Source organism: Myxine glutinosa, chromosome 5 (genome assembly GCF_964187855.1).
Source record: "Myxine glutinosa chromosome 5, kmMyxGlut1.1, whole genome shotgun sequence".
NCBI classification, from domain to species: Eukaryota; Metazoa; Chordata; class Myxini; order Myxiniformes; family Myxinidae; genus Myxine; species Myxine glutinosa.
The window spans coordinates 96569694-96592609 of NC_136265.1; the positions used below are offsets into that span (position 1 = coordinate 96569694).

The 22916-nt window shown below is 46.1% G+C and overlaps 1 protein-coding gene across 1 annotated transcript in view; it reads left to right on the plus strand.

The window, feature by feature from the left end:
* Positions 1 to 7289: 7289 nt before the first annotated feature.
* LOC137412152 (uncharacterized) overlaps positions 7290 to 22916 on the plus strand; it is a 29650-nt gene continuing 14023 nt past the window's right edge. Inside the window, exons 1-3 of the mRNA XM_068097427.2 lie at positions 7290 to 7386; positions 7531 to 7685; positions 22565 to 22759. Of these exons, the coding sequence (XP_067953528.2) occupies positions 7667 to 7685; positions 22565 to 22759 (214 nt within the window). The 5' untranslated portion in view covers positions 7290 to 7386; positions 7531 to 7666. The remainder of the gene's footprint in view (positions 7387 to 7530; positions 7686 to 22564; positions 22760 to 22916) is intronic.

Consider the following 22916-nt stretch of genomic DNA (forward strand, 5'->3'; position numbering starts at 1 on the left):
AACTTGCAGAGAAACGTGTGTGGGACAAACTCGCCATGTAAAAATAACCATCAAAAAGTATCAGCCAGTGGATCATAGCGAAGTAGGAAAGGGAAAATCTGGAGAATCGAATACCTACTGGGAAGTGGCTAGAGAAGTGGCAGCGGCACAGAATCGCACCAATTGCTGGTCTTGTATGCCGATGCCAGAGAGCACCTCCACGGGTATTAAGATGAAAGTTATCCCATTGTCACTTAACGATTTATGCTCAGCTCCATTGGGAAACACCTGTATCAGAACGAATGTGAAAAGGACAGGGGTAAGGAATGATGCCGAATGCACTCCTAAATTTGGATATGGCCCGATGATTCAGGACAGGGTAACTCGCTCTAAACCAGTTTGGGTGGAAAAACGAACATGTGTGGTTTGCATCCAAGGGAGGGGAAAAATTGAGATGGGCCTTTCTGAATGCAACGTTGTCTTACCTGGGAGAAAGCCGAAGCCTTTAAAGGGAGCAATGAAGGTTCAGGTGGGGTTGCGGGATAATACGACTACCCTAACATAACAGCTGTTATTTTTTTCTACTCTTCCCAAGAAGGGGGATTCAGAGGGCTTGAAATGCCTTTCAAACCACATGGTTTCTCCACATGGGATAATGTTTGTTTGTGGGAATAAAGCTTACCCGTACCTGCTTGATGACTGGAAGGGGACATGCTTTTTAGGATCAGCGATTCCTGAAATCCTCCTGTTAGATAGCCTCAAAATCTCTCCAGGAAGGGTCCGTAGGGCAATGTGGGACCGAGACGGACAGACTGCTCTCTTTGGACATGGATGGGAGAAAGCATTGGGATTCTTCCTCCCGGGAACAGGAGTCGTTCTGAATGTGAATAGCTATAGGATAGACAAAATTGCTTTGGCCCTAGAAAAAGTTGCCAATGATACCCTACGGACCCATAAGGAATTGCTAAATACTGTGGTATAAATGCGGACCATGGTGATGCAAAACCAGGTAGCGCTCGACATCCTCTTGGCCGAACGGGGAGGGGTATGTGGGGTGATCGAGGCAAAATGTTGCACTTGGATCCCGGACCCGACAGAGGGGGTAAACAAAGCCATTAACCGACTGAGAGAGATGAGCAGGAGACTACAGGTGGATATAACTTCCCAGGAGGATCTGGGTAAAACAAATTGGCTTTCTGGATGGTTTGGCAACCTTGGGTACACCATATTGTCTTGGATTTTATGGGGCCTTACAATAATCGTAGGGCTTGTCTTTTCTGTGTTCATAATGAAACATCTTCTTCGCCTGTGTCTTGAGAGTTTTTTCTGAGCTCTCAGTCTCTGTTGGCCCAACTACAAATGAACGAAAAAGAGAACGAAAACGACGATGAGGAACCGCCCGATCCACCTGTTACTCCGGATCCCCCTGAGCCCACATCCATGGATGACTTAGACACAAAGGAAGTCTCTCTCTTTTCCTTAGATTACCATGCTCTGTACTCGAAGCAGGAACAGATGATACAGGAGATTAACGATCTTATGTATTCCCCAGAACAACATGTGCGGGCTCTTCTGAGCATGGACCTTAATTAACCTCGATGATCTGCAAGGACGCGTTTGTGCGAGATGGAGGGAGCCAGTTCCGCAGGGGAGTTGGTCTCCCTCTAGAGGAACACATCTTCATCGGACCAGATATCTTCGTTGCAGATCTGAAATGTTAATGGAATTCCATAGAGGATGTTCTGTGATATTAAAGATTTTTATTATTTAATATCTGAACAGGAGCAAGGAATTGTCGAAGTAATTTTATTTTACTTCCATTTTAATTTGGCCTTGCAGCCTTTTAGAACAGAATGTAGGTCGATGTTCTCTCAAATGTGTTATTGTATCTCCTCTGCAAAGCCAACTTGCATTTTCCATATCTTTTCCCATTGTGAATTGAACACAGGAATGCTTGTCTCTCCCTCCCTTTTAGTGTAATGGCCTCCGCAACTGATAAGGGTGAGCCTTGAGGGAATTGGTGTGATGCTATGGGCATGTGGCTAAACCCTCTGGGCAAGCTCCCAGCAGAGATGTCTTATCTTCTTTTTTGTGCTAACCCCTGTGTATACAAACAGGATGCGCTGATAATTATATTTTGAGAAAGGAACCGGCCAGATTCGTGCCCTCCTATTTTCCCGCATGTGTAACGGCTCCATAATAAAATGGCTCATATTCTCAAGGCGTTTGTCCCAAATCTTCTCGGACAAGCGGACATCGAGCCATGATAATACCTACATAGGCCATATCTCCATTATAGTATGATGATGATTGGCACAACTCCGCTGAGTGCTGTCAGTGATCCCTATCAAGAAGCCAGCCAGCATCCTGTGGGGGAAAGCCACGTGATTGGCTGCAACCAAAGATTTCCCAATAATGGTGAACCCTCTTTTGTGGAGGACACCCCTTTAAACTTTTAAACTCTGATAATCACAAACAGATGTTATTCCACATGGAGAGTTCTTTACAATGAGCCATGTCTCAATTTTTTCTGTGCAGCGCTTTCAGAGATATGGAGGTGCAAATGTTTTCGGTTTTTCCAAGATGGCGGCCGAACAATTGACCGATTAGGTCATCATTGTTTTTTTCTCTACCAATTTATGCCAACATGACACTCAAGAAATTTCATCTTGATAGAATGAAGTTTTGTACTTGTTGAATTATGACGTCATAATGGAGTCATTGACATCATTAACGTATATATTCCCCATGGAGAGTTCTTTACAATGAGCCATATCTCAATTTTTTCTATTCAGTGCTTTCGGAGATATGGAGGTGCAAAGTTTTACAGTTTTTCCAAGATGGCGGCCAAACTACGTGACATATGGTGTCATAATTATCATTAAAAAAAATTCTACAGGTGGAGTTGAAAAAAAAAAAAATGTAAAAAAAATAAAATAAAAGAATTATTTATTTTTTTAATACAAAATAATAAAATTAGAAGCATTAGAATTAGAATTAATTATAATCTACTAATTAGAATATAATTAGAATTAGAATCAATTAGAATCTACAGCACATGTGGTGAAAAATTCCTGTCAATTAGACCAACAGTTGCATAGAAAATAATATTTATTCTGTGCGGACAAACAAACAAACAAATGAAAAATCACTAATAGAGCAACACTTGGCAAAACAGAACAAAGTACAATGGCACTCAGCAGAGCATCCTTTTGATCTCAAAAATAATTGGTTTCTGAATTCAGTGACCTGATATGCAAATCGTCTTCAAAGTTTCAGTTAATCGGATGAAAATTGTCAATTTTAGAAATTTGGCATATGTTGATCTATTTATTGGCCTATGTTGACCTCAAATATAGTTGGTGGTTGGTTTCATGAAGCGGATATCAAATCCTATACAAATTTCAAGTCAATCAGATGAAAATTGAGGATTTTAGAAATTTGAAATTGTTGACCTTTGGCCTATGTTGACATTTTGGCCCAAGCTGATCTCAAAAATAGTTGGTGGTTGGTTTCAGTAAACTGATTTGCAAATCATATTCAGATTTTAAGTCAATCAGATAAAAATTGAGGATTTTAGAAATTTGAAAAAAGTTGTTGACCTTTAGCCTATGTTGACCTTATGACCTATGTTCAAAAAAATAGTTGGTGGTTGAATTCAGTTATCCGATATGTAAATCACATTAAAATTCCAAGTCAATCAGATGAAAATTGAGGATTTTACAATTTAAAATTGTTGTTGACCTTTGGCCTATGTTGACCTTTTGGCCTATGCTGATATCAAAAATAGTTCGTTGAATTCAGTTAGCCTATATGTAAATCCTTTTCAAATTTCAAATGAATCGGATGAAAATTGAGGATTTTAGAAATTTGAAAAAAAGTAGTTGACCTTTGGCCTATGTTGACATTTTCACCTTTTGACCTCAAAAATACATAGGAATTTGTTGGACCACGCACTCTACCATTTGGTGAAGTTTCGTGAAGATCGGTTAAAAACTAACCTAAGGCAAGTATGAGTGAGCGGACAGACAAACACACAAACACACAAAAACACAAACACACAAAACCACAAACACACAAACAAACACACACACATCTCGTTTTTCCATTTCTGTTCCTCACAATTCTGTCTCTATCTTATTGACAGACACACACATACACATACATACACACACACACACACACACACAAGGTCACAAACACACACACACACACACACACACACACACACACACACACACACACACACACACACACACACACACACACACACACACACATATATATACACAGGGTCACAAACACACACACACACACACACACACACACACACACACACCATTCAAAGACTTATGGGAAGTTACACGGGGCAGCAATTTGACATCTCTCCCCGAGCGTCATTTTTCCATGATACGCTGCTTCTCCACTGTACTTGCAATCTGTTTTTAAAACTCCCTCTAGATGATGGACCCAGATTGCGTATATCATATTCCCATCAGGAAGCGAAATCCCTTTCCTGTGAAATCCCAGGAAAGGGGATTTGCCTTGGGGCACATACACAAATGGGATATTATTCGTCAAAAGGCCTGGGGCTCATTCCCTTCAGAGACTCGCCTTGGGGCAAATAGAAAAATGGGATGTTATCAGTCAAAAGGCCTGGGGCTCATTCCCTTCGGGGACTCGCCTTGTTGCTCACAGACAAATGGAACATTATTTGTCAAAAGGCCTGGGGCTCATTCCCTTCGGGGACTCGCCTTGTTGCTCACAGACAAATGGGACATTATTAGTCAAAAGGCCTGGGGCTCATTCCCTTCAGAGACTCGCCTTGTTGCTCATAGACAAATTTGATGTTATTAGTCAAAAGGCTGAGGGCTCATTCCCTTCAGAGAGAGACTGAAGGAAGGGAGAGGAAGTGGTGAGGAGGCAGCTTTGAGGAAGAGGTGGTAGGGGGGAGATTTGGAGAGAGATTGTAGGGGGGGGGGGGGGAGTTTTGAATGGGAGGGGCGAGGGGGGAGTTTAGGAGGGTAGGGTTGAGGGGGGTGTTTAGAAAGTGGACGATTGATGTAAAACGACAATTTATTACAACCCAGTTTTAATGTGATTTTCAAGTCAGATCCATTTGAGAACGAGGGGTGGAATGAAGGTGAGTTTAGAGAATGTAGGGAGGAATGACTGTAAGAGATTGAATTTTTTTTTGAAGTGGAATGATTTGAAGAGGAAATTGAAAAAGCCTTTTAAATAGGAAGAAAAACAGTGTGTTGTAATAAACCACTGAATAAAACTGCAGGGGAAAGTTTAAACATATTTAAACAAAACCGTGAAAAACAATCTGGGAAAAGGCCCTGAAGTGAGGGCGTGGATCAGAGAAAGGAGAAAGGGTTAAATAAGATGGGGGAAACTAGGATTTGAAACCCGAGTTACGGCTGGAGATGGAAGGAAGAGGTGGAAGAAAAGGAGATAAAGGGGGCGGGGCGGGGAGCGAAGGAAAGAAAATTGCATTTGAAACGTTAGACAAAGGGTTGATGTTCAGGGAAGTTCGGGCGAGAAAAGGAAATCTAAGAAATAAGCAATACAGCGAAGGAAAGAACTGAAATACACAAAACACCGATGGAGTGAAGGAAGCCTCAAGTTACCAGGCTGTGCACGCGGTGCGAACAGAAAACGATTCAATTATACACAAGTTTGCACGAATTGCAAACCAAGATTAACTCGAAACACACAGTTGTGGGAGCTATGCTCGCACGATAAAACCGGACAAAATGAACGACGCCAGGAATGAAGTTTCACTGAGCTATTTATTTTCAGCTCACTCGAAAGAACTCAAAAGCACTGAATCAGCCCATCGAACGGGCGGCAATTTATAAATAAAGCTCAACACACAAAAGCCACGCCTCTCGGGCGGGGCGTGGTATGCAAATAGGTAAGCCAAGTGTTCGCCCGGGAAAGGCAAGTCTGGACACGCCCGGGCGAGTCCGGACAAGTGACCGCTCGCCGGTTGCGTCATCGGCCGGTGCAAATTATTGTGTCATGCTTCCGGTAACCACACATACACAATAAAACAAGTGAATCCTCTTGGATTGCGCTGAGGTTCGGGCTTGGAATTTCTAGGAGGAAGTATAATTTGTATGCAATGAAAGTACATGTAATATGGGATCGAGTAAGATCGAGTAAGCTTCACCAGTGCGCGTGCGCGAATTTACGTCACGTCGGCAGCGAGAAGGCGTTCCCCAACACGAACCAATCAGGAACTGCCACGCCCACTTATATGATCTCCGAATTCCTGTGACAGGAATTAGCGTTACACTGGCTGGAAGTCAATCGCTAAAGGCGCTTCCTCAGCGCCAATCACCAGTGCGCGTGCGCGAATTTACGTCACGTCGGCAGCGAGAAGGCGTTCCCCAACACGAACCAATCAGGAACTGCCACGCCCACTTATATGATCTCCGAATTCCTGTGACAGGTATTAGCGTTACACTGGCTGGAAGTCAATCGCTAAAGGCGCTTCCTCAGCGCCAATAACGAGCGGAAATTTGACAAAGACACAAAATGGAAAAATACTTAAACTTTGATGCCGTGCAGAGGTCAAAGTCGCAACCTTGCTCAAGGGACTGAAAGCGGAACTCGATTGTTATTAGTCAAAAGGCTTGGGACTTGTTCCCTTCAGGGGTTCGCCTTGGAGTTAGGGCAAATACAGTGAAATGCATCGTGGTGGATTTATAGACAAGCTCGGTACGGAGATCCTCGTTCTGATTCCACATTAATTTATTTATTTCCCACTTTTTCGGAATTTGTAGCCGCTGCGAACACAATAAATTCGTTTATGGAGGTTGTCAGGGGAGGATCCACGGAGGTACCTCCGTGGGAGGATCGAGTAAAACTGAAAAACGACAACCTGGGCAGCATTTGTTTGAGTATCACGACGGCACTGTTTCCATGGAGACCGCCATGTTTTTAAGCGGTGTCGAGCGCTCCGTTCCGCTGGAAAACAATCTGAAGCACTTTGAAGCAAGAGAGCCGCTTCCTAACGGAACACACCCCATGGTCGTTGAAAAACCGGGCACCAGCAACAAACAACAAACAACAACAACCCTTCAGTGGTGTTTCACTCTGAAAATACCACGGAGCCCGTGGAAAATACCGGCAGGGTGTATCTTCTAGCTTGGCTTGTCGAACCTTCTTTTTCCTCGTTTTTTCAGCGATGGATATTTATGTGTAGAATTCTTTTCAGCAATATTCCAGGCTGGAAGCGATGCTCCGGTAATACACGTTATTATAAATGAAATAATGTTCGAGAGGGATTCGAGGGAAGCGACAGAAAATGAAACTGGAGGAGGAAGAAGAGGCGGCGCGAATGGACTGGTGACCCCGGGATACGCAGAGCGATGAGAACATTTTACAAAGCGAATTGTGAGTATGGGAAATGTACAGATTTGGGGTTTTAAACATATTCGTGAGGAGGACGAAAGCTCGTATTTTATTATTTCTGATGCAGCCTGTGGATGGGAGCGCCGATGTGCCGCTGATGCAGTGCCCCCTGTTTCCACTTTCCAGGAATCTGGTTCTCATTTTTGCCGACCTTGGAAGGATGACCGGCAGTGTCAACCCACCTGGTGCTTTATCACGTCACGCCAATGTCTCGAACTCAAGCGTCAAGACCCTAAGATCTTAAATCAAGCACTTCTTTCGTATGCAGCACAGGACTGCAGGTAACATCATTGGCCGAGGGTGCGGTTGTGCTGCTGATGCAGTGCCCCCTATTGCCAGGGCATTGCAGAGCCTCCGCTGGGTATGTGGGTGGACCCCTGCAAACCTCAAGTGGGGGGGCCACCTGCAAACCTCAAGTGGGGGGGCCCCTGCAAACCTCAAGACCAAGTGGGGGGGGGGCCTGCAAACCTTACGTGGAGGGCCCCCTGCAAACCTCAAGTGGGGGCCCCCCTGCAAACCTCAAGTGGGGCCCCTGCAAACCTCAAGTGGGGAGCCCCTTGAAAATCTCACGTGGGGGCCCCCCTGAAAACCTCACGTGGGGGCCCTTTCTATTGGAGGGCTAATAATATGGTGACAGATCTTCAGGCGAAGAATCGATTCATACCTCGGGTCCGGAGGGGGTTAGCGAAGTATTAGGATGACTCGTTCTGTCTCTGCATGTATTTGTCTCTCCACACTATCATGGGTAATGCATTGTCATATCTCGGCTATGTCTGTTCCGATTGTAACCAAACTTGACAGGATAGTAGTATGGGTCAATCAGAGTGTCATATGTGGCCAACGATGAACCAAGTTAAATGCCACGGTCATCAAAGGGTGAAAATCACATTTCTCACAATAACTTTGGAATGAATCATCAGAGAAAGAAGTGGGTTTTTGTATTAAAGCCCATCAAATATATGAATTGAGGCACATCAAATCAAATCTGACAGGAATTGACTGTCAGGTTCCATTGGGATACAAAAATGAAAATTTGACCTTAAAAATCACAATGACCAAAAATTCAAACATGAAAAAAAAACTTTATATCTCAGAAACTGAGCTGCAGAAATCCTTCAAAATTAGTTTGTGGAACCCTCTTAAAACCCCCAATAAATCGCTAAAATAAAATGATGAGAGGAGAAATTCCGACAGGCAAAATGACGTCGTTTATTCGAATTTCACAATGGGAAAAGCAAATGCAGATCTGATGATTTCTGAATATATCGAAACGCACATTGCTCTGTCAATAATGACCCAATCTGCCGATCACCAACAAACCAGGCACAGATGTCGTACAGCCTGAACAGACAAAAATGATGAATTCCTGCAAATAAAGGTCAAAGGGAACAACTCGAGAACAGAACAAAGTGAATGTCACATCATTCCGAAAATTGCTCAAAAAGATAATTATTTTGAAGTATTACATGGTGGAATTGGTCTATTATGGATATAAATTCTTCAGCTATTCACTGAGGGGATGCGAAGAAGAGCATCAAACATGGATGAGTCATGGAGTCAAAATATCATGACTCACACACACTGTCACGACTCACACGCCTCTGCAGTCAGACAAAGGCAGACCAAAGCCGTCCAATATTTCCAATAACTTCTCCGTTAGTTTCATGCCGGTCGTGTCTCTCGCAACAAAAAATGAGAGGAAATGTTCGCATATTTCAGAAGCCTCTCCATCTTGCACACAAACGAAGCGGATGATGACGGAAAGTTGCTCTTGGTGGCCGATATGTGGGGTCCAATCAAGCAACACTGAGATGGTACTTGTAAGATGTAACACGTGCAAGTATTTCACTTCTGATTCTGTTGGCTAGGAATCCAAGGAGCTCGTTCTGAATATCAGCACTCACATAGTTATCTCGTACTTCCCCGGTTGATGATCTTCGAATATGCTCCTGCATGACCGGGTCAAATTGAGCCATCAACTCCAACTGCCCAAGAAAATTACCATTGTTAGGCTCGTAGAGGCCTTTCGATGACCCAACGAGTGTCAGATTTCTCTCAGCTAAAAAATGAACAATCGCAATCAAACGCTCAAGGAAGTTTCTCCAATGTTTTTACTCCAGGTCTATCAAACTCTGACGCTTATCATCGAGTCTTTCCGGCCTTGCATCCAATTCCTTCCACTTCTGCAAAATTTTCAGCTGAGAATCTCCTATTCGCATCGGTTTTTGGAAAATCATAAACTTTCACATGCTTTGGATCGAACTTGACAATGGCAGAAATTGTCACCTGGTCCAGCACTTGAGGCCACTCTGAAGTGTCAGCAAAATTTTCGACAAAATCCACAGACCGCTCACCTCCAACTGATTCTTTCTCTGCCTGTCCAAGCATCTGCTCTTCCATTGAAAGTGTTGTGTTCGTCCATGTCCCCAGAATTCCTATCTTGCTCCTGGCGCTGAAGCTGTGACATTAAGTCAAATGTGCTGTGCTGCGCTCTGGGTGGTTTCATTAGAAATTTCTCAAGACAGCCTCTCAATTTTGTTTCTCCAACCTTCGACGCCTTTTGCTTTTTTTCTTTTTGCTGCGCCAGACTCGTAATGTCTCGGACCTCGGTTTCTGTGCCTATCGCTGTTCATTATTGCCAGGACAGCTTATGTGAGCCTAATGCCGAGTGTGTTAAGAAAGAAGATAATTCTGACTCGCGTCCTGAAAGTACCTTTTTTGTTTGTTTTTTTGTTTTTTTTTGTATATACAGAGTCGAGGCTCGTGAAAGACCTAACATGTATCAAACAAACAAGCAAACAAAGTATATAAAAAGGGGAGCGGTCGACAAGATGGGGAGAGAAGGGGAGGAAGCACACAAACACAACATTTGAGAGCAGGGACATCGGGAGATGTTTTTGGAGGGAGAGGGCCTGGGGGGAGGAGGCATGGGAAGGGGGGGGGGGTGGGAGAAGTATAAAACACAAGGACACTGCAAGGACTTTCAGGAAAGAAGTCGGTATTTCAGAAAAGTGGATCTGGGGTGAATTAACGGGGGTAGAAAAGATCAAGGGTTAAATGAGGGAAGATACGAGATAGTGGTGAACAGCCGTTTTAAAGACCTGGAGGGATGAGTGGGATTGAAGAGAGTGAGGGAGTTTGTTCCAGGGGTGGGAGAAAAGAGGAATGAAGGAGTGAAGGTGAGCAGAGAGTCTTGATTTTGGCAGTTTAACCATAAGAGGGTTGCAGGCAGATCTTGTGCGACCTGTAGGAATATTTGGGGGACAGAGCACAGAGAGAGCTGGGGGAGCAAGGCCGGAGAGGAGTCGGTAGAAGACGGAAAGACCACCAACCTGCCTGCGGTGAGTAAGTGAAAGGCCCTCGGAGATAGCGTCATCGCGGGAGATGCAATGACTCTGAACGCTTTGGTTTCAACAGCGTGAAGACGAGCTAGGTGTGAGGCAGGAGCACCAGCCCAGAGGGGAGAGCAGTACTCCATTGAGCTGCAGATGAAAGCCTTGTATGTGGCGAGGAGCTCAGGTGTGCCAAGGAAGGACTTCGCACGACGGAGGATGCCCAGTCGGCGACGGGCTTTGGAGGCTAGCTTGGAAATGTGGTTTTCCCAGGAAAGATCATGGCAGATAGTGAGACCCAAAAGCTTGAGTGACAGAACTTCTTGGAGAGGATTATTCAGAAAGTAGATGGGAGGGTTGTCCAGTCGGTCTTTTCGGAGAGACATCGTAAGAGTATGAGATTTGTCAGGATTGAAAGACATGTTCCACTTGTTTGACCAGTCTGTGATTTTGTCCAGGTCTGCAGAGAGTGAGGAGGTTGCAGACTGCCGATCTGAGGGATGAGGAATGGAGCGGCAGAGAGTGTAGTCATCAGCAAAGAGAAAGAGAGGATTTTCAAGAGAGTCAGAGAGATCATTGATGAAGACCAGAAAAAGCACAGGGCCCAGAACACTGCCTTGCGGAACTCCAGCCTGAACAGGAAGAGGAGATGAGAGAAACCCATTCAGGGCCACACGTTGACTACGACTAGAGAGGAAGTCCGCCAGCCATGCGTGGAGATTTCCATGGATACCAAAGGAGGAGAGTTTGGTGAGCAGAGCGGGGTGCCAGGCCGTATCGAAGGCACGTGATATGTCGAGGGAGACAGCTCTAATTTCCTGTTTGGCATTGAGGACCTCCATCCATTGTTGAGACAGCAGAAGCAGCATGTCCAGAGTAGAGTAGAGTAGAGTAGAGTAGATTAGAGTGGCCTGGTCTGAAACCAAATTGATGATCAGAGATCAAGCCATTGGAGAAGAGGAAAGATTTCATATCCGAAGCAATGATGGATTCCATGACTTTGCTGATAATTGGGAGAAGGCTGATTGGTCTGTAGTTGCTAGGATCTGTTTTTGCACCTTTTTTGTGCAAAGCGGTGATGTTGGCTGATTTCCAAGCAGATGGCAGTTGACCTTGAGGAAAAGAGAGGGTGAAGAGAACAGAGAGAGGGAGTGAAAGAGCGGAAGAACAGGATTTTAGGACCCGTGGGCTGATGCCGTCAGGTCCAGTTGCAGAATCAGAGTCGAGGGTTGACAGAAACGTTTCCACCTTGTCAGGAGGAAAGGACATGCAGTCCAGGAGCAGCTGGGTACGACTGGGTACGGTGGGTACAGAGAGGGATGGGTTTGGGACATAGGATTTAGAGGCAAACACAGAGTTGAGGCATTCAGCTTTTTCACGTCCAGAGTCAGCTGTGTAGCCGTTTGAGGTAAGGGAGGGGATGGAGGGGGAAGAAACACCAGAAACAGATTTGACCAGACGCCACCAGGATTTGGAAGAGGGAGACAGATAACAGAGTTTGGTCTTGAGAACGGAGAGATATTGTTTCCTGGCTCTCCTGAGGGTGGACACACACTTGTTTCGGGCTTGGTGAAAGGAAATGAGATTTCCTTCCGTTGGATTTGCTTTCCAGGAGACGAAAGCAAGTTGTTTCAGGGCAACAGCCTCACCACAAGATTCCGTGTACCATGGACGGGAGGAAGGGTATGACAACTGAAGACGAGATGGGATAAATCTGTGCATGAGAGAGAGCAATTTACTTTGGAAGAATTCCCAGGATGAGTTGATGTCAGAGGTGGTAGAGATGGGAGACCAGTCCAGATGATTGATGGCTGCTTGAAGACCGTGCCAGTTGGCCTGAGTGAAATGCCAGACTCGTCGACGCTGAGCAGGCTCCCTGAGAATGGTCAGAGAGATGTCCACTTTGACAAGCACATGATCAGATGAGCCGATTGGAGCAGCAGAAGAGCAGCAGACATTTTCAGGGAAGTTTGTCATAACCAAGTCCAGAAGAGAAGATGCTCCGTTGACTGAGATCCGGGTCGGGAAATTGACAGATTGTGTCAGTCCCAGTGAGTCGCAGAAGTCCTTTGCCGAGTAGCGTTGGCTGGTGAGAGAGGTACCCACATCCAGCCAACTGGCATGATGACGGTTGAAATCACCACATATGAGGAAGAGAGAGTTTTTTTTTTTTTTTTTTTTTTTTTTTTTTTTGTATACAAGATCGAGGCTCGTGAAAGAGCGAACATTAATCACACAGAAAGACAAACCGACACATAAAACATATAACATCGGGAGCGGTAGACAAGATGGGGAGAGAGGGGGAAGGACACAAACACAACATTTGAGAGCAGGGACCGAGAGACATGGAGACATCGAGAGATCTGAGAGAGGGCGAGGGCTTTGGGGGGGGGGGGGGGGGGGGCATGGGAAGGGGGCGGTGGGAGAGGTATAAAACATATGGACACTGCCAGGACTTCCAGGAAAGAAGTTGGAATTTCAAACAAGGTGGATCTGGGGTGAATTAGCGGGGGTAGAAAAGATCAAGGTTTTGGATGGGGGAAGATAAGAGATGGTGGTGAACAGCTGTTTTAAAGACCTGGAGGGAGGAGTGGGATTGAAGGGAGTGAGGGAGTTTGTTCCAGAGGCGGGAGAAAAGAGGAATGAAAGAGTGAAGGTGAGCAGAGAGCCGAGATTTCGGCAGTTTAACCATCAGAGGGTTGCTGGCAGATCTTGTGCGACCTGTAGGAATATTTGGGGGACAGAGCACAGAGAGAGCTGGGGGAGCAAGGCCGGAGAGGAGTCGGTAGAAGACGGAAAGACCACCAACCTGCCTGCGGTGAGTAAGTGAAAGGCCCTCGGAGATAGCGTCATCGCGGGAGATGCAATGACTCTGAACGCTTTGGTTTCAACAGCGTGAAGACGAGCTAGGTGTGAGGCAGGAGCACCAGCCCAGAGGGGAGAGCAGTACTCCATTGAGCTGCAGATGAAAGCCTTGTATGTGGCGAGGAGCTCAGGTGTGCCAAGGAAGGACTTCGCACGACGGAGGATGCCCAGTCGGTGACGGGCTTTGGAGGCTAGCTTGGAAATGTGGTTTTCCCAGGAAAGATCATGGCAGATAGTGAGACCCAAAAGCTTGAGTGACAGAACTTCTTGGAGAGGATTATTCAGAAAGTAGATGGGAGGGTTGTCCAGTCGGTCTTTTCGGAGAGACATCGTAAGAGTATGAGATTTGTCAGGATTGAAAGACATGTTCCACTTGTTTGACCAGTCTGTGATTTTGTCCAGGTCTGCAGAGAGTGAGGAGGTTGCAGACTGCCGATCTGAGGGATGAGGAATGGAGCGGCAGAGAGTGTAGTCATCAGCAAAGAGAAAGAGAGGATTTTCAAGAGAGTCAGAGAGATCATTGATGAAGACCAGAAAAAGCACAGGGCCCAGAACACTGCCTTGCGGAACTCCAGCTTGAACAGGAAGAGGAGATGAGAGAAACCCATTCAGGGCCACACGTTGACTACGACTAGAGAGGAAGTCCGCCAGCCATGCGTGGAGATTTCCATGGATACCAAAGGAGGAGAGTTTGGTGAGCAGAGCGGGGTGCCAGACCGTATCGAAGGCACGTGATATGTCGAGGGAGACAGCTCTAATTTCCTGTTTGGCATTGAGGACCTCCATCCATTGTTGAGACAGCAGAAGCAGCATGTCCAGAGTAGAGTAGAGTAGAGTAGAGTAGAGTAGAGTAGAGTGGCCTGGTCTGAAACCAAATTGATGATCAGAGATCAAGCCATTGGAGAAGAGGAAAGATTTCATATCCGAAGCAATGATGGATTCCATGACTTTGCTGATAATTGGGAGAAGGCTGATTGGTCTGTAGTTGCTAGGATCTGTTTTTGCACCTTTTTTGTGCAAAGCGGTGATGTTGGCTGATTTCCAAGCAGATGGCAGTTGACCTTGAGGAAAAGAGAGGGTGAAGAGAACAGAGAGAGGGAGTGAAAGAGCGGAAGAACAGGATTTTAGGACCCGTGGGCTGATGCCGTCAGGTCCAGTTGCAGAATCAGAGTCGAGGGTTGACAGAAACGTTTCCACCTTGTCAGGAGGAAAGGACATGCAGTCCAGGAGCAGCTGGGTACGACTGGGTACGGTGGGTACAGAGAGGGATGGGTTTGGGACATAGGATTTAGAGGCAAACACAGAGTTGAGGCATTCAGCTTTTTCACGTGCAGAGTCAGCTGTGTAGCCGTTTGAGGTAAGGGAGGGGATGGAGGGGGAAGAAACACCAGAAACAGATTTGACCAGACGCCACCAGGATTTGGAAGAGGGAGACAGATAACAGAGTTTGGTCTTGAGAACGGAGAGATATTGTTTCCTGGCTCTCCTGAGGGTGGACACACACTTGTTTCGGGCTTGGTGAAAGGAAATGAGATTTCCTTCCGTTGGATTTGCTTTCCAGGAGACGAAAGCAAGTTGTTTCAGGGCAACAGCTTCACCACAAGATTCCGTGTACCATGGACGGGAGGAAGGGTATGACAACTGAAGACGAGATGGGATAAATCTGTGCATGAGAGAGAGCAATTTACTTTGGAAGAATTCCCAGGATGAGTTGATGTCAGAGGTGGTAGAGATGGGAGACCAGTCCAGATGATTGATGGCTGCTTGAAGACCGTGCCAGTTGGCCTGAGTGAAATGCCAGACTCGTCGACGCTGAGCAGGCTCCCTGAGAATGGTCAGAGAGATGTCCACTTTGACAAGCACATGATCAGATGAGCCGATTGGAGCAGCAGAAGAGCAGCAGACATTTTCAGGGAAGTTAGTCATAACCAAGTCCAGAAGAGAAGATGCTCCGTTGACTGAGATCCAGGTCGGGAAATTGACAGATTGTGTCAGTCCCAGTGAGTCGCAGAAGTCCTTTGCCGAGTAGCGTTGGCTGGTGAGAGAGGTACCCACATCCAGCCAACTGGCATGATGACGGTTGAAATCACCACATATGAGGAAGAGAGGTTTTTTTTTGTTTGTTTTTTTTTTGTTTTGTATACAAGATCGAGGCTCGTGAAAGAGCGAACATTAATCACACAGAAAGACAAACCGACACATAAAACATATAACATCGGGAGCGGTAGACAAGATGGGGAGAGAGGGGGAAGGACACAAACACAACATTTGAGAGCAGGGACCGAGAGACATGGAGACATCGAGAGATCTGAGAGAGGGCGAGGGCTTTGGGGGGGGGGGGCATGGGAAGGGGGCGGTGGGAGAGGTATAAAACATATGGACACTGCCAGGACTTCCAGGAAAGAAGTTGGAATTTCAAACAAGGTGGATCTGGGGTGAATTAGCGGGGGTAGAAAAGATCAAGGTTTTGGATGGGGGAAGATAAGAGATGGTGGTGAACAGCTGTTTTAAAGACCTGGAGGGAGGAGTGGGATTGAAGGGAGTGAGGGAGTTTGTTCCAGAGGCGGGAGAAAAGAGGAATGAAAGAGTGAAGGTGAGCAGAGAGCCGAGATTTCGGCAGTTTAACCATCAGAGGGTTGCTGGCAGATCTTGTGCGACCTGTAGGAATATTTGGGGGACAGAGCACAGAGAGAGCTGGGGGTGCAAGGCCGGAGAGGAGTCGGTAGAAGACAGAAAGACCACCTACCTGCCTGCGGTGAGTGAGTGAAAGGCCCTCAGAGATAGCTTCATCGCGGGAGATTCCAATAATTCTGAAAGCTTTGGTTTCAACAGCGTGAAGCCGAGCTAGGTGTGAGGCAGGAGCACCGGCCCATAGGGGAGAACAGTATTCCATTGAGCTGCGGATGAAAGCCTTGTATGTGGTGAGGAGCTCAGGTGTGCCGAGGAAGGACTTCGCACGACGGAGGATGCCCAGTCGGCGACTGGCTTTGGAGGCCAGCTTGGAAATGTGGTTTTCCCAAGAAAGATCATGGCAGATAGTGAGACCCAAAATCTTGAGCGACAGAACTTCTTGGAGAGGATTGTTGAGAAAGTAGATGGGAGGGTTGTCCAGTCGATCTTTTCGGAGAGACATAGTAAGAGTGTGAGATTTGTCAGGATTGAAAGACATGTTCCACTTGTTTGACCAGTCTGTGATTTTGTCCAGGTCTTCAGAGAGTGAGGAGGCAGCAGACTGCCGATCTGAGGGAAGAGGAATGGAGCGGCAGAGAGTGGAGTCATCAGCAAAGAGATAGAGAGGATTTTCGAGAGAGTCAGAGAGATCATTGATGAAGACCAGAAAAAGCACGGGGCCCAGAACACTGCCTTGGGGAACTCCAGCCTGAACAGGAAGAGGAGATGAGAGAAACCCATTCAGGGCCACACGTTGACGACGACTAGAGAGGAAGTCCGCCAGCCATGCGTGGAGATTTCCATGGATACCAAAGGAGGAGAGTTTGGTGAGCAGATCGGGGTGCCAGACCGTGTCGAAGGCACGTGATATGTCGAGGGAGACAGGTCTAATTTCCTGTTTGGCATTGAGGACCTCCATCCATTGTTGAGACAGCAGAAGCAGCATGTCCAGAGTAGAGTGACCTGGTCTGAAACCAAATTGATGATCAGAGATCAAGCCATTGGAGAAGAGGAAAGATTTCATATCCGAAGCAATGATGGATTCCATGACTTTGCTGATAATTGGGAGAAGGCTGATTGGTCTGTAGTTGCTAGGATCTGTTTTTGCACCTTTTTTGTGCAAAGCGGTGATGTTGGCTGATTTCCAAGCAGATGGCAGTTGACCTTGAACAAAAGAGAGGGTGAAGAGAACAGAGAGAGGGAGTGAAAGAGCGGAAGAACAGGATTTTAGGACCCGTGGGCTGATGCCGTCGGGTCCAGTTGCAGAATCAGAGTCGAGGGTTGACAGAAACTTTTCCACCTTGTCAGGAGGAAAGGACATGGAGTCCAGGAGCAGCAGGGTACGACTGGGTATGGTGGGTACAGAGAGGGATGGGTTTGGGACACAAGATTTAGAGGCAAACACAGAGTTGAGGCATTCAGCTTTTTCATGTGCGGAGTCAGCTGTGTAGCCGTTTGAGGTAAGGGAGGGGATGGAGGGGGAACAAACACCAGAAACGGATTTGACCAGACGCCACCAGGATTTGGAAGAGGGAGACAGATAAGAGAGTTCGGTCTTGAGAATGGAGAGATATTGTTTCCTGGCTCTCCTGAGGGTGGACACACACTTGTTTCGGGCTTTGTGAAAGGAAATGAGATTTCCTTCCGTTGGATTTGCTTTCCAGGAGACGAAGGCAAGTTGTTTCTGGGCAACAGCCTCACCACGAGATTCCGTGTACCATGGACGGGAGGAAGGGTATGACAACTGAAGACGAGATGGGATAAATCTGTGCATGAGAGAGAGCAATTTACTTTGGAAGAATTCCCAGGATGAGTTGATGTCAGAGGTGGTAGAGATGGGAGACCAGTCCAGATGATTGATGGCTGCTTGAAGACCGTGCCAGTTGGCCTGAGTGAAATGCCAGACTCGTCGACGCTGAGCAGGCTCCCTGAGGATGGTCAGAGAGATGTCCACTTTAACAAGGACATGATCGGATGATCCGATCGGAGCAGAAGAAGAGCAGCAGACATTTTCAGGGAAGTTAGTCATAACCAAGTCCAGAAGAGAAGATGTTCCGTTGACTGAGATCCGGGTCGGGAAATTGACAGATTGTGTCAGTCCCAGTGAGTCGCAGAAGTCCTTTGCTGAAGAGCCATGGCTGGTGAGAGAGGTACCCACACCCAGCCAACTGGCATGGTGACAATTGAAATCACCACATATGAGGAAGAGAGAGTTGGGATGAGTAGATAGAAGTTGGTCCATATCATCAGACAGCGAGATGTAGATGGAGTCATCACTGTTTGGTGGACGGTACAACACACATATGAACAAGAGGTGGGAGCGAAGGGGAAGCCGTAGCCAGAGGTATTCCTGGGGGTGAGGTGGAGAGAGTGCAGTGCAGGGCGAGTGAGGAAGAGAGTTTTTGATAAAGATAGCAACCCCGCCTCCAGGACGAGGCTCAGGTCTATCATACCGGAGGAGGGAGTAGCCCGGGAGAGATACTATGGAATCAGAGACATCATAAAGGAGGAAAGTTTCTGTTAAGCAGATCACGTCTGGTTTGACAGAAGCAACCTGTATGGAGAGATCAGTTAAGTTTGAACGAAGGCCCCGGATGTTTGAGGTCCATACCGTTAATGAAGAGGAAGGGGGAGCATCAGATACAGAACAGGGGGGAGGAGGGGTAGGGTAAGATGTGGAAGAGGTGGAAGAGATAGGGAGAGCTGTTGAAGGTGTGTCAGAGATTTCAGAATAGCTCGGAGAAAGGGAAGGATGGGGCGGACAAAAGGTTTGATAGTGATTGGGTGAGCCACAATGAGGTGTTATTTGAGGAGGGGGAAGAGCGAGGCAGAAGGTTGGGGGAGATGGAGGTGAGAGTTTGAAGGGGGAAGAAGCGGGGAGGACGCTTTGAGGAGGGGGAGTGAGAGGGGGGAAATTGAGAAGCAATGAGGGTGGGGAGATTTGAAGGGGAGGGGTGAGGGGGGAGTTTGGGAGGGAAGGGACAAGGGGAGGGATTTGAAAGGGATGGGATATGGGGGAGATTTGGAGGGGAGGGGTGAGGCAGGAGTCTAGGAGGGGAGGGGCGAGGGGGCGTCTTGGTGGGGAGGGATGAGGGGGTAGTTTAGGAGGGAGGGGGCAAGGGGGGAGATTTGAAAGGGATGGGTGATGGGGAAGATTTGGAGGGGAGGGGTGATGGGGAAGATTTGGAGGGGAGGGGTTATGGGGAAGATTTGGAGGGGAGGGGTGAGATTGGATTTTTGAAAGTGTACGATTTATGGGAAACAAACATTTATTGCAAAATGAGTTTCTTGTGACCTTCGAGTTAAAAATACGTTTAAGGACGCTGGATGGAGGATGGAGTGCAGGAGAGTTTAGGGAATGTAGAAAAAAGGCACTATAGGAGATGGATATTTTTTTTGGGATGAATTGATTTGGTGAGCAAGTCGAAAGCAGCCTTTTAAAGAAGAAGAAGAAAAAGGTGTTATAAAATATGACGGAATACATAACTTGAGGGGAAAGTGTAAACATTGAAGGTTAATAAGTGAAAACTATCTGGGGAAATGGGGGAGAAACACGTGGTCGAAGAACGAACGAACGAATAAGAATGAATAAACGAATGAAAACAGAGAAGGAAATGTTTTTTTTTTTTTTTTTGTTGTTTTTGAGTTGAGATTTACACAAGGAAGTAGGCTATGGGTGAAAAGCCTGGGAATACAGAGAACGAAAGTTATTGGATCACAAACGACGGACCGCTGAGAGAAAAACAAAGCCTCAAGGTTGTACAGTGCACACTGTACAAGGCCTCAGGACACGACACGGCAAACAGACGATCAATTTATGAAAGATAAACACCGAGAAACAACCAAAGTTGCACACAATAACTTCACACACCGAAAGATAAATACAGTTTCGACAAAATACAATTGTGAACAGACTTAACTTCGAAAAACGTGGAGACCGTGTGGAGCTTCGAAAATCCCTCCCACCGTCCAGCTGGAAGGAAGAGTTGGGATGAGTAGATAGAAGTTGGTCCATATTATCAGACAGCGAGATGTAGATGGAGTCATCACTGTTTGGTGGACGGTACAACACACATATGAACAAGAGGTGGGAGCAAAGGGGATGGAGGAACTTCCGGAAGATGGAGGAAATCTATCTATAATTCCAGTAATCTCTGTGTGTATGTATGTATGTATGTATGTTTGTCTGTGACCGCTGTTTCTCGACAACTACCGGTCCGATATACTTGAAACTTGCCAGGTATATTGCTGGGGACCCGAGGATGTGCCTTTTCAAGGTTTCATATTAATCGGAGAAGTAGTTACCGAGCTATGTCCACAAAACGATTCAACCAATCAGAGAGCAGCGAGCTATCACGTGTGCCGAACATGGCGAACAGACTCTGCCTCGGACGGCACATTTGAGAGCGTATTCATTTATTTCACGTTGGCAAACTATGTTGGCGTTCAACTATGTTTTAAAACTAATTAAAACTAATTTGCGATTCATCGTAACTGCGATATGCGACCTTCCGGACAGTGAAGACTGCACTTCCGGCAGCCAATCACAGAACGCGTTGTTGCGTAGGCGTGGCCGATGTGAGAGCGAGCCGAGCCGAGCGCGTGCGCCATTACGGTTCGTAATTCGATTTCTTCCGGAGAAAATAATAATTTCTCGATTTCTTATGCGCATTATTTCTCCCAATTCAGTCAGAGCGAAGGGCGGAAGCGAAGAGCGTTGTTTTTTTTGTTTACGGGCGTGCGGGCGTACGGGCGGGGTAGAGCGTACGGGTAGCGTTTTTTTTTTTTTTTGGCAAGGAACGGGCACCCACGTACGGGCATGCCCTAGTAATGTAAAAGCGAGTAAATAATTGATACTAAATTTCATTCAATTTACTTTGAGGTCATTGGAAAGGTATTTAACAAGCAATAAAAACTTATTTTTGAATGAAAAAGGATGTAGGGATGTTACTGGAAAAAGTATGGAAACAAGAAGAAATGATTGATCTGTCAAAACAAAGATAAAAGTTTCTTTTTGAAAGTCCATCTAACTTTCTGAATTGGATAAAGAAGATGTTTAATGTATGGCAGCAGGAACCAGTAAAGATTTTAGAATAAAGCGTGACGGACACAAAAGAAACACATAAACAACAACAACAACAACAACAACAACAACTCTGCCACAAAAGGTCCGGTTTTCACGTGTTTCACTGTATTTTTCATCCTCATTGAGAATTGTGATTTACAGATAGATATGCCATGTGGTTGTGAAGTGCAACATGATGTCTTTGATTGAATCCATCAGTGAAGCGATTGGTAGCCAGTAGGCATGCAGGATTGTGCTCTTGATAACATCGATGTTGCACAACTGGACTTCAAAGAAAGATGCTTTCGCTGTTGTGGGAGGCCCCTATTAGTGGGTGGCCCCCAGCGGCTGCGGGCTCCGCGGGCACCTGACGGAGTCTCTGGGGTTTTGGCACTGATTACGTGTGTGTGTGTGTGTGTGTGTGTGTGTGTGTGTGTGTGTGTGTGTGTGTGTGTGTGTGTGTGTGTGTGTGTGTGTGTGTGTGTGTGTGTGTGTGTGTGTGTGTGTGTGTGTGTGTGTGTGTGTGTGTGTGTGTCTGTGTGTGTGTGTCTGTGTGTGTGTGTCTGTGTGTCTGTGTCGTCCGGGCCATAATTTTTGCCATTTGAGCTTTTGTCATCAAATGTTCAGCAAAACATTATTATGAGAATATGGAGAAGACAAATTAAAAGGTCAAAGGTCAACGTCACATAAATGGTCAATTTTCATCCCATTGATTTGCAATTTTTAAGAATTTGCATGTTGCGTCACTGAAATGGTATCGCTTGGCAATAAAACACAAAAGCCAATTTTTTGAGGTCAAAAAGGTCTCAAATTGTCTTTCCATTGGATGACTTGAAATTTGAGCAGGGTTGGCATATTGAGTCACTGAAGCTTTTTACATTTGGGGTCAAAAGGTCAAGGTCCCCTAAAATCGCCCAAGTATTTTTTTGTACATTTCAAGCTGTTTTTGTCATGCTTAGCATACCGAAGAAGAAGTCTATACACACGGACGGGCTTTGCTTTTTCAGTTGCTTTCTAGTTTTATATGTGGCAAAATCAAAATTTACATCAACAAGTAATACAATTAGAGTATTGTATTAAAAACTTGCAACGTGTACAAAATATATTTGTGGGTGTTGCAGTGTTCGTATATGTGTGTGGTGAACGTATAAAGTACTGTGTCAGATCAAGTTACTCAGCATGGAGCAATCATCAGGAAGAGTCGTATGTTTTTTTTGCTTCTCCAAAGGTTCACCCACCATGTACACTCAAGATGGCTGTGGGAAGAATCCCTGTAACGTGCAGCCGGAATCGGAACAGCCGACTGTGCTCGTGTGTGGAATGAAGGTTGAGGAGCTGGAAGGATCTTCTGAGATTCTGCAGATAAAAATAGAGGATGTCAACTCCTTTGGTCTGGAGGAGGAGCAAAGCGACGAGACGAATGGTGAGTTGTGTGTTCTCCGTCACTTCTGATGGGATCTGTTTGTTTAGACTTTCGTGCCATGTTTTGTATTTGTTGTACACTTGATAGAGGCTCATTTAAAACCTCGAACAGAATGGAATGAAATGAAATGGAAATGGGAAAACAACAACAGCAGAGT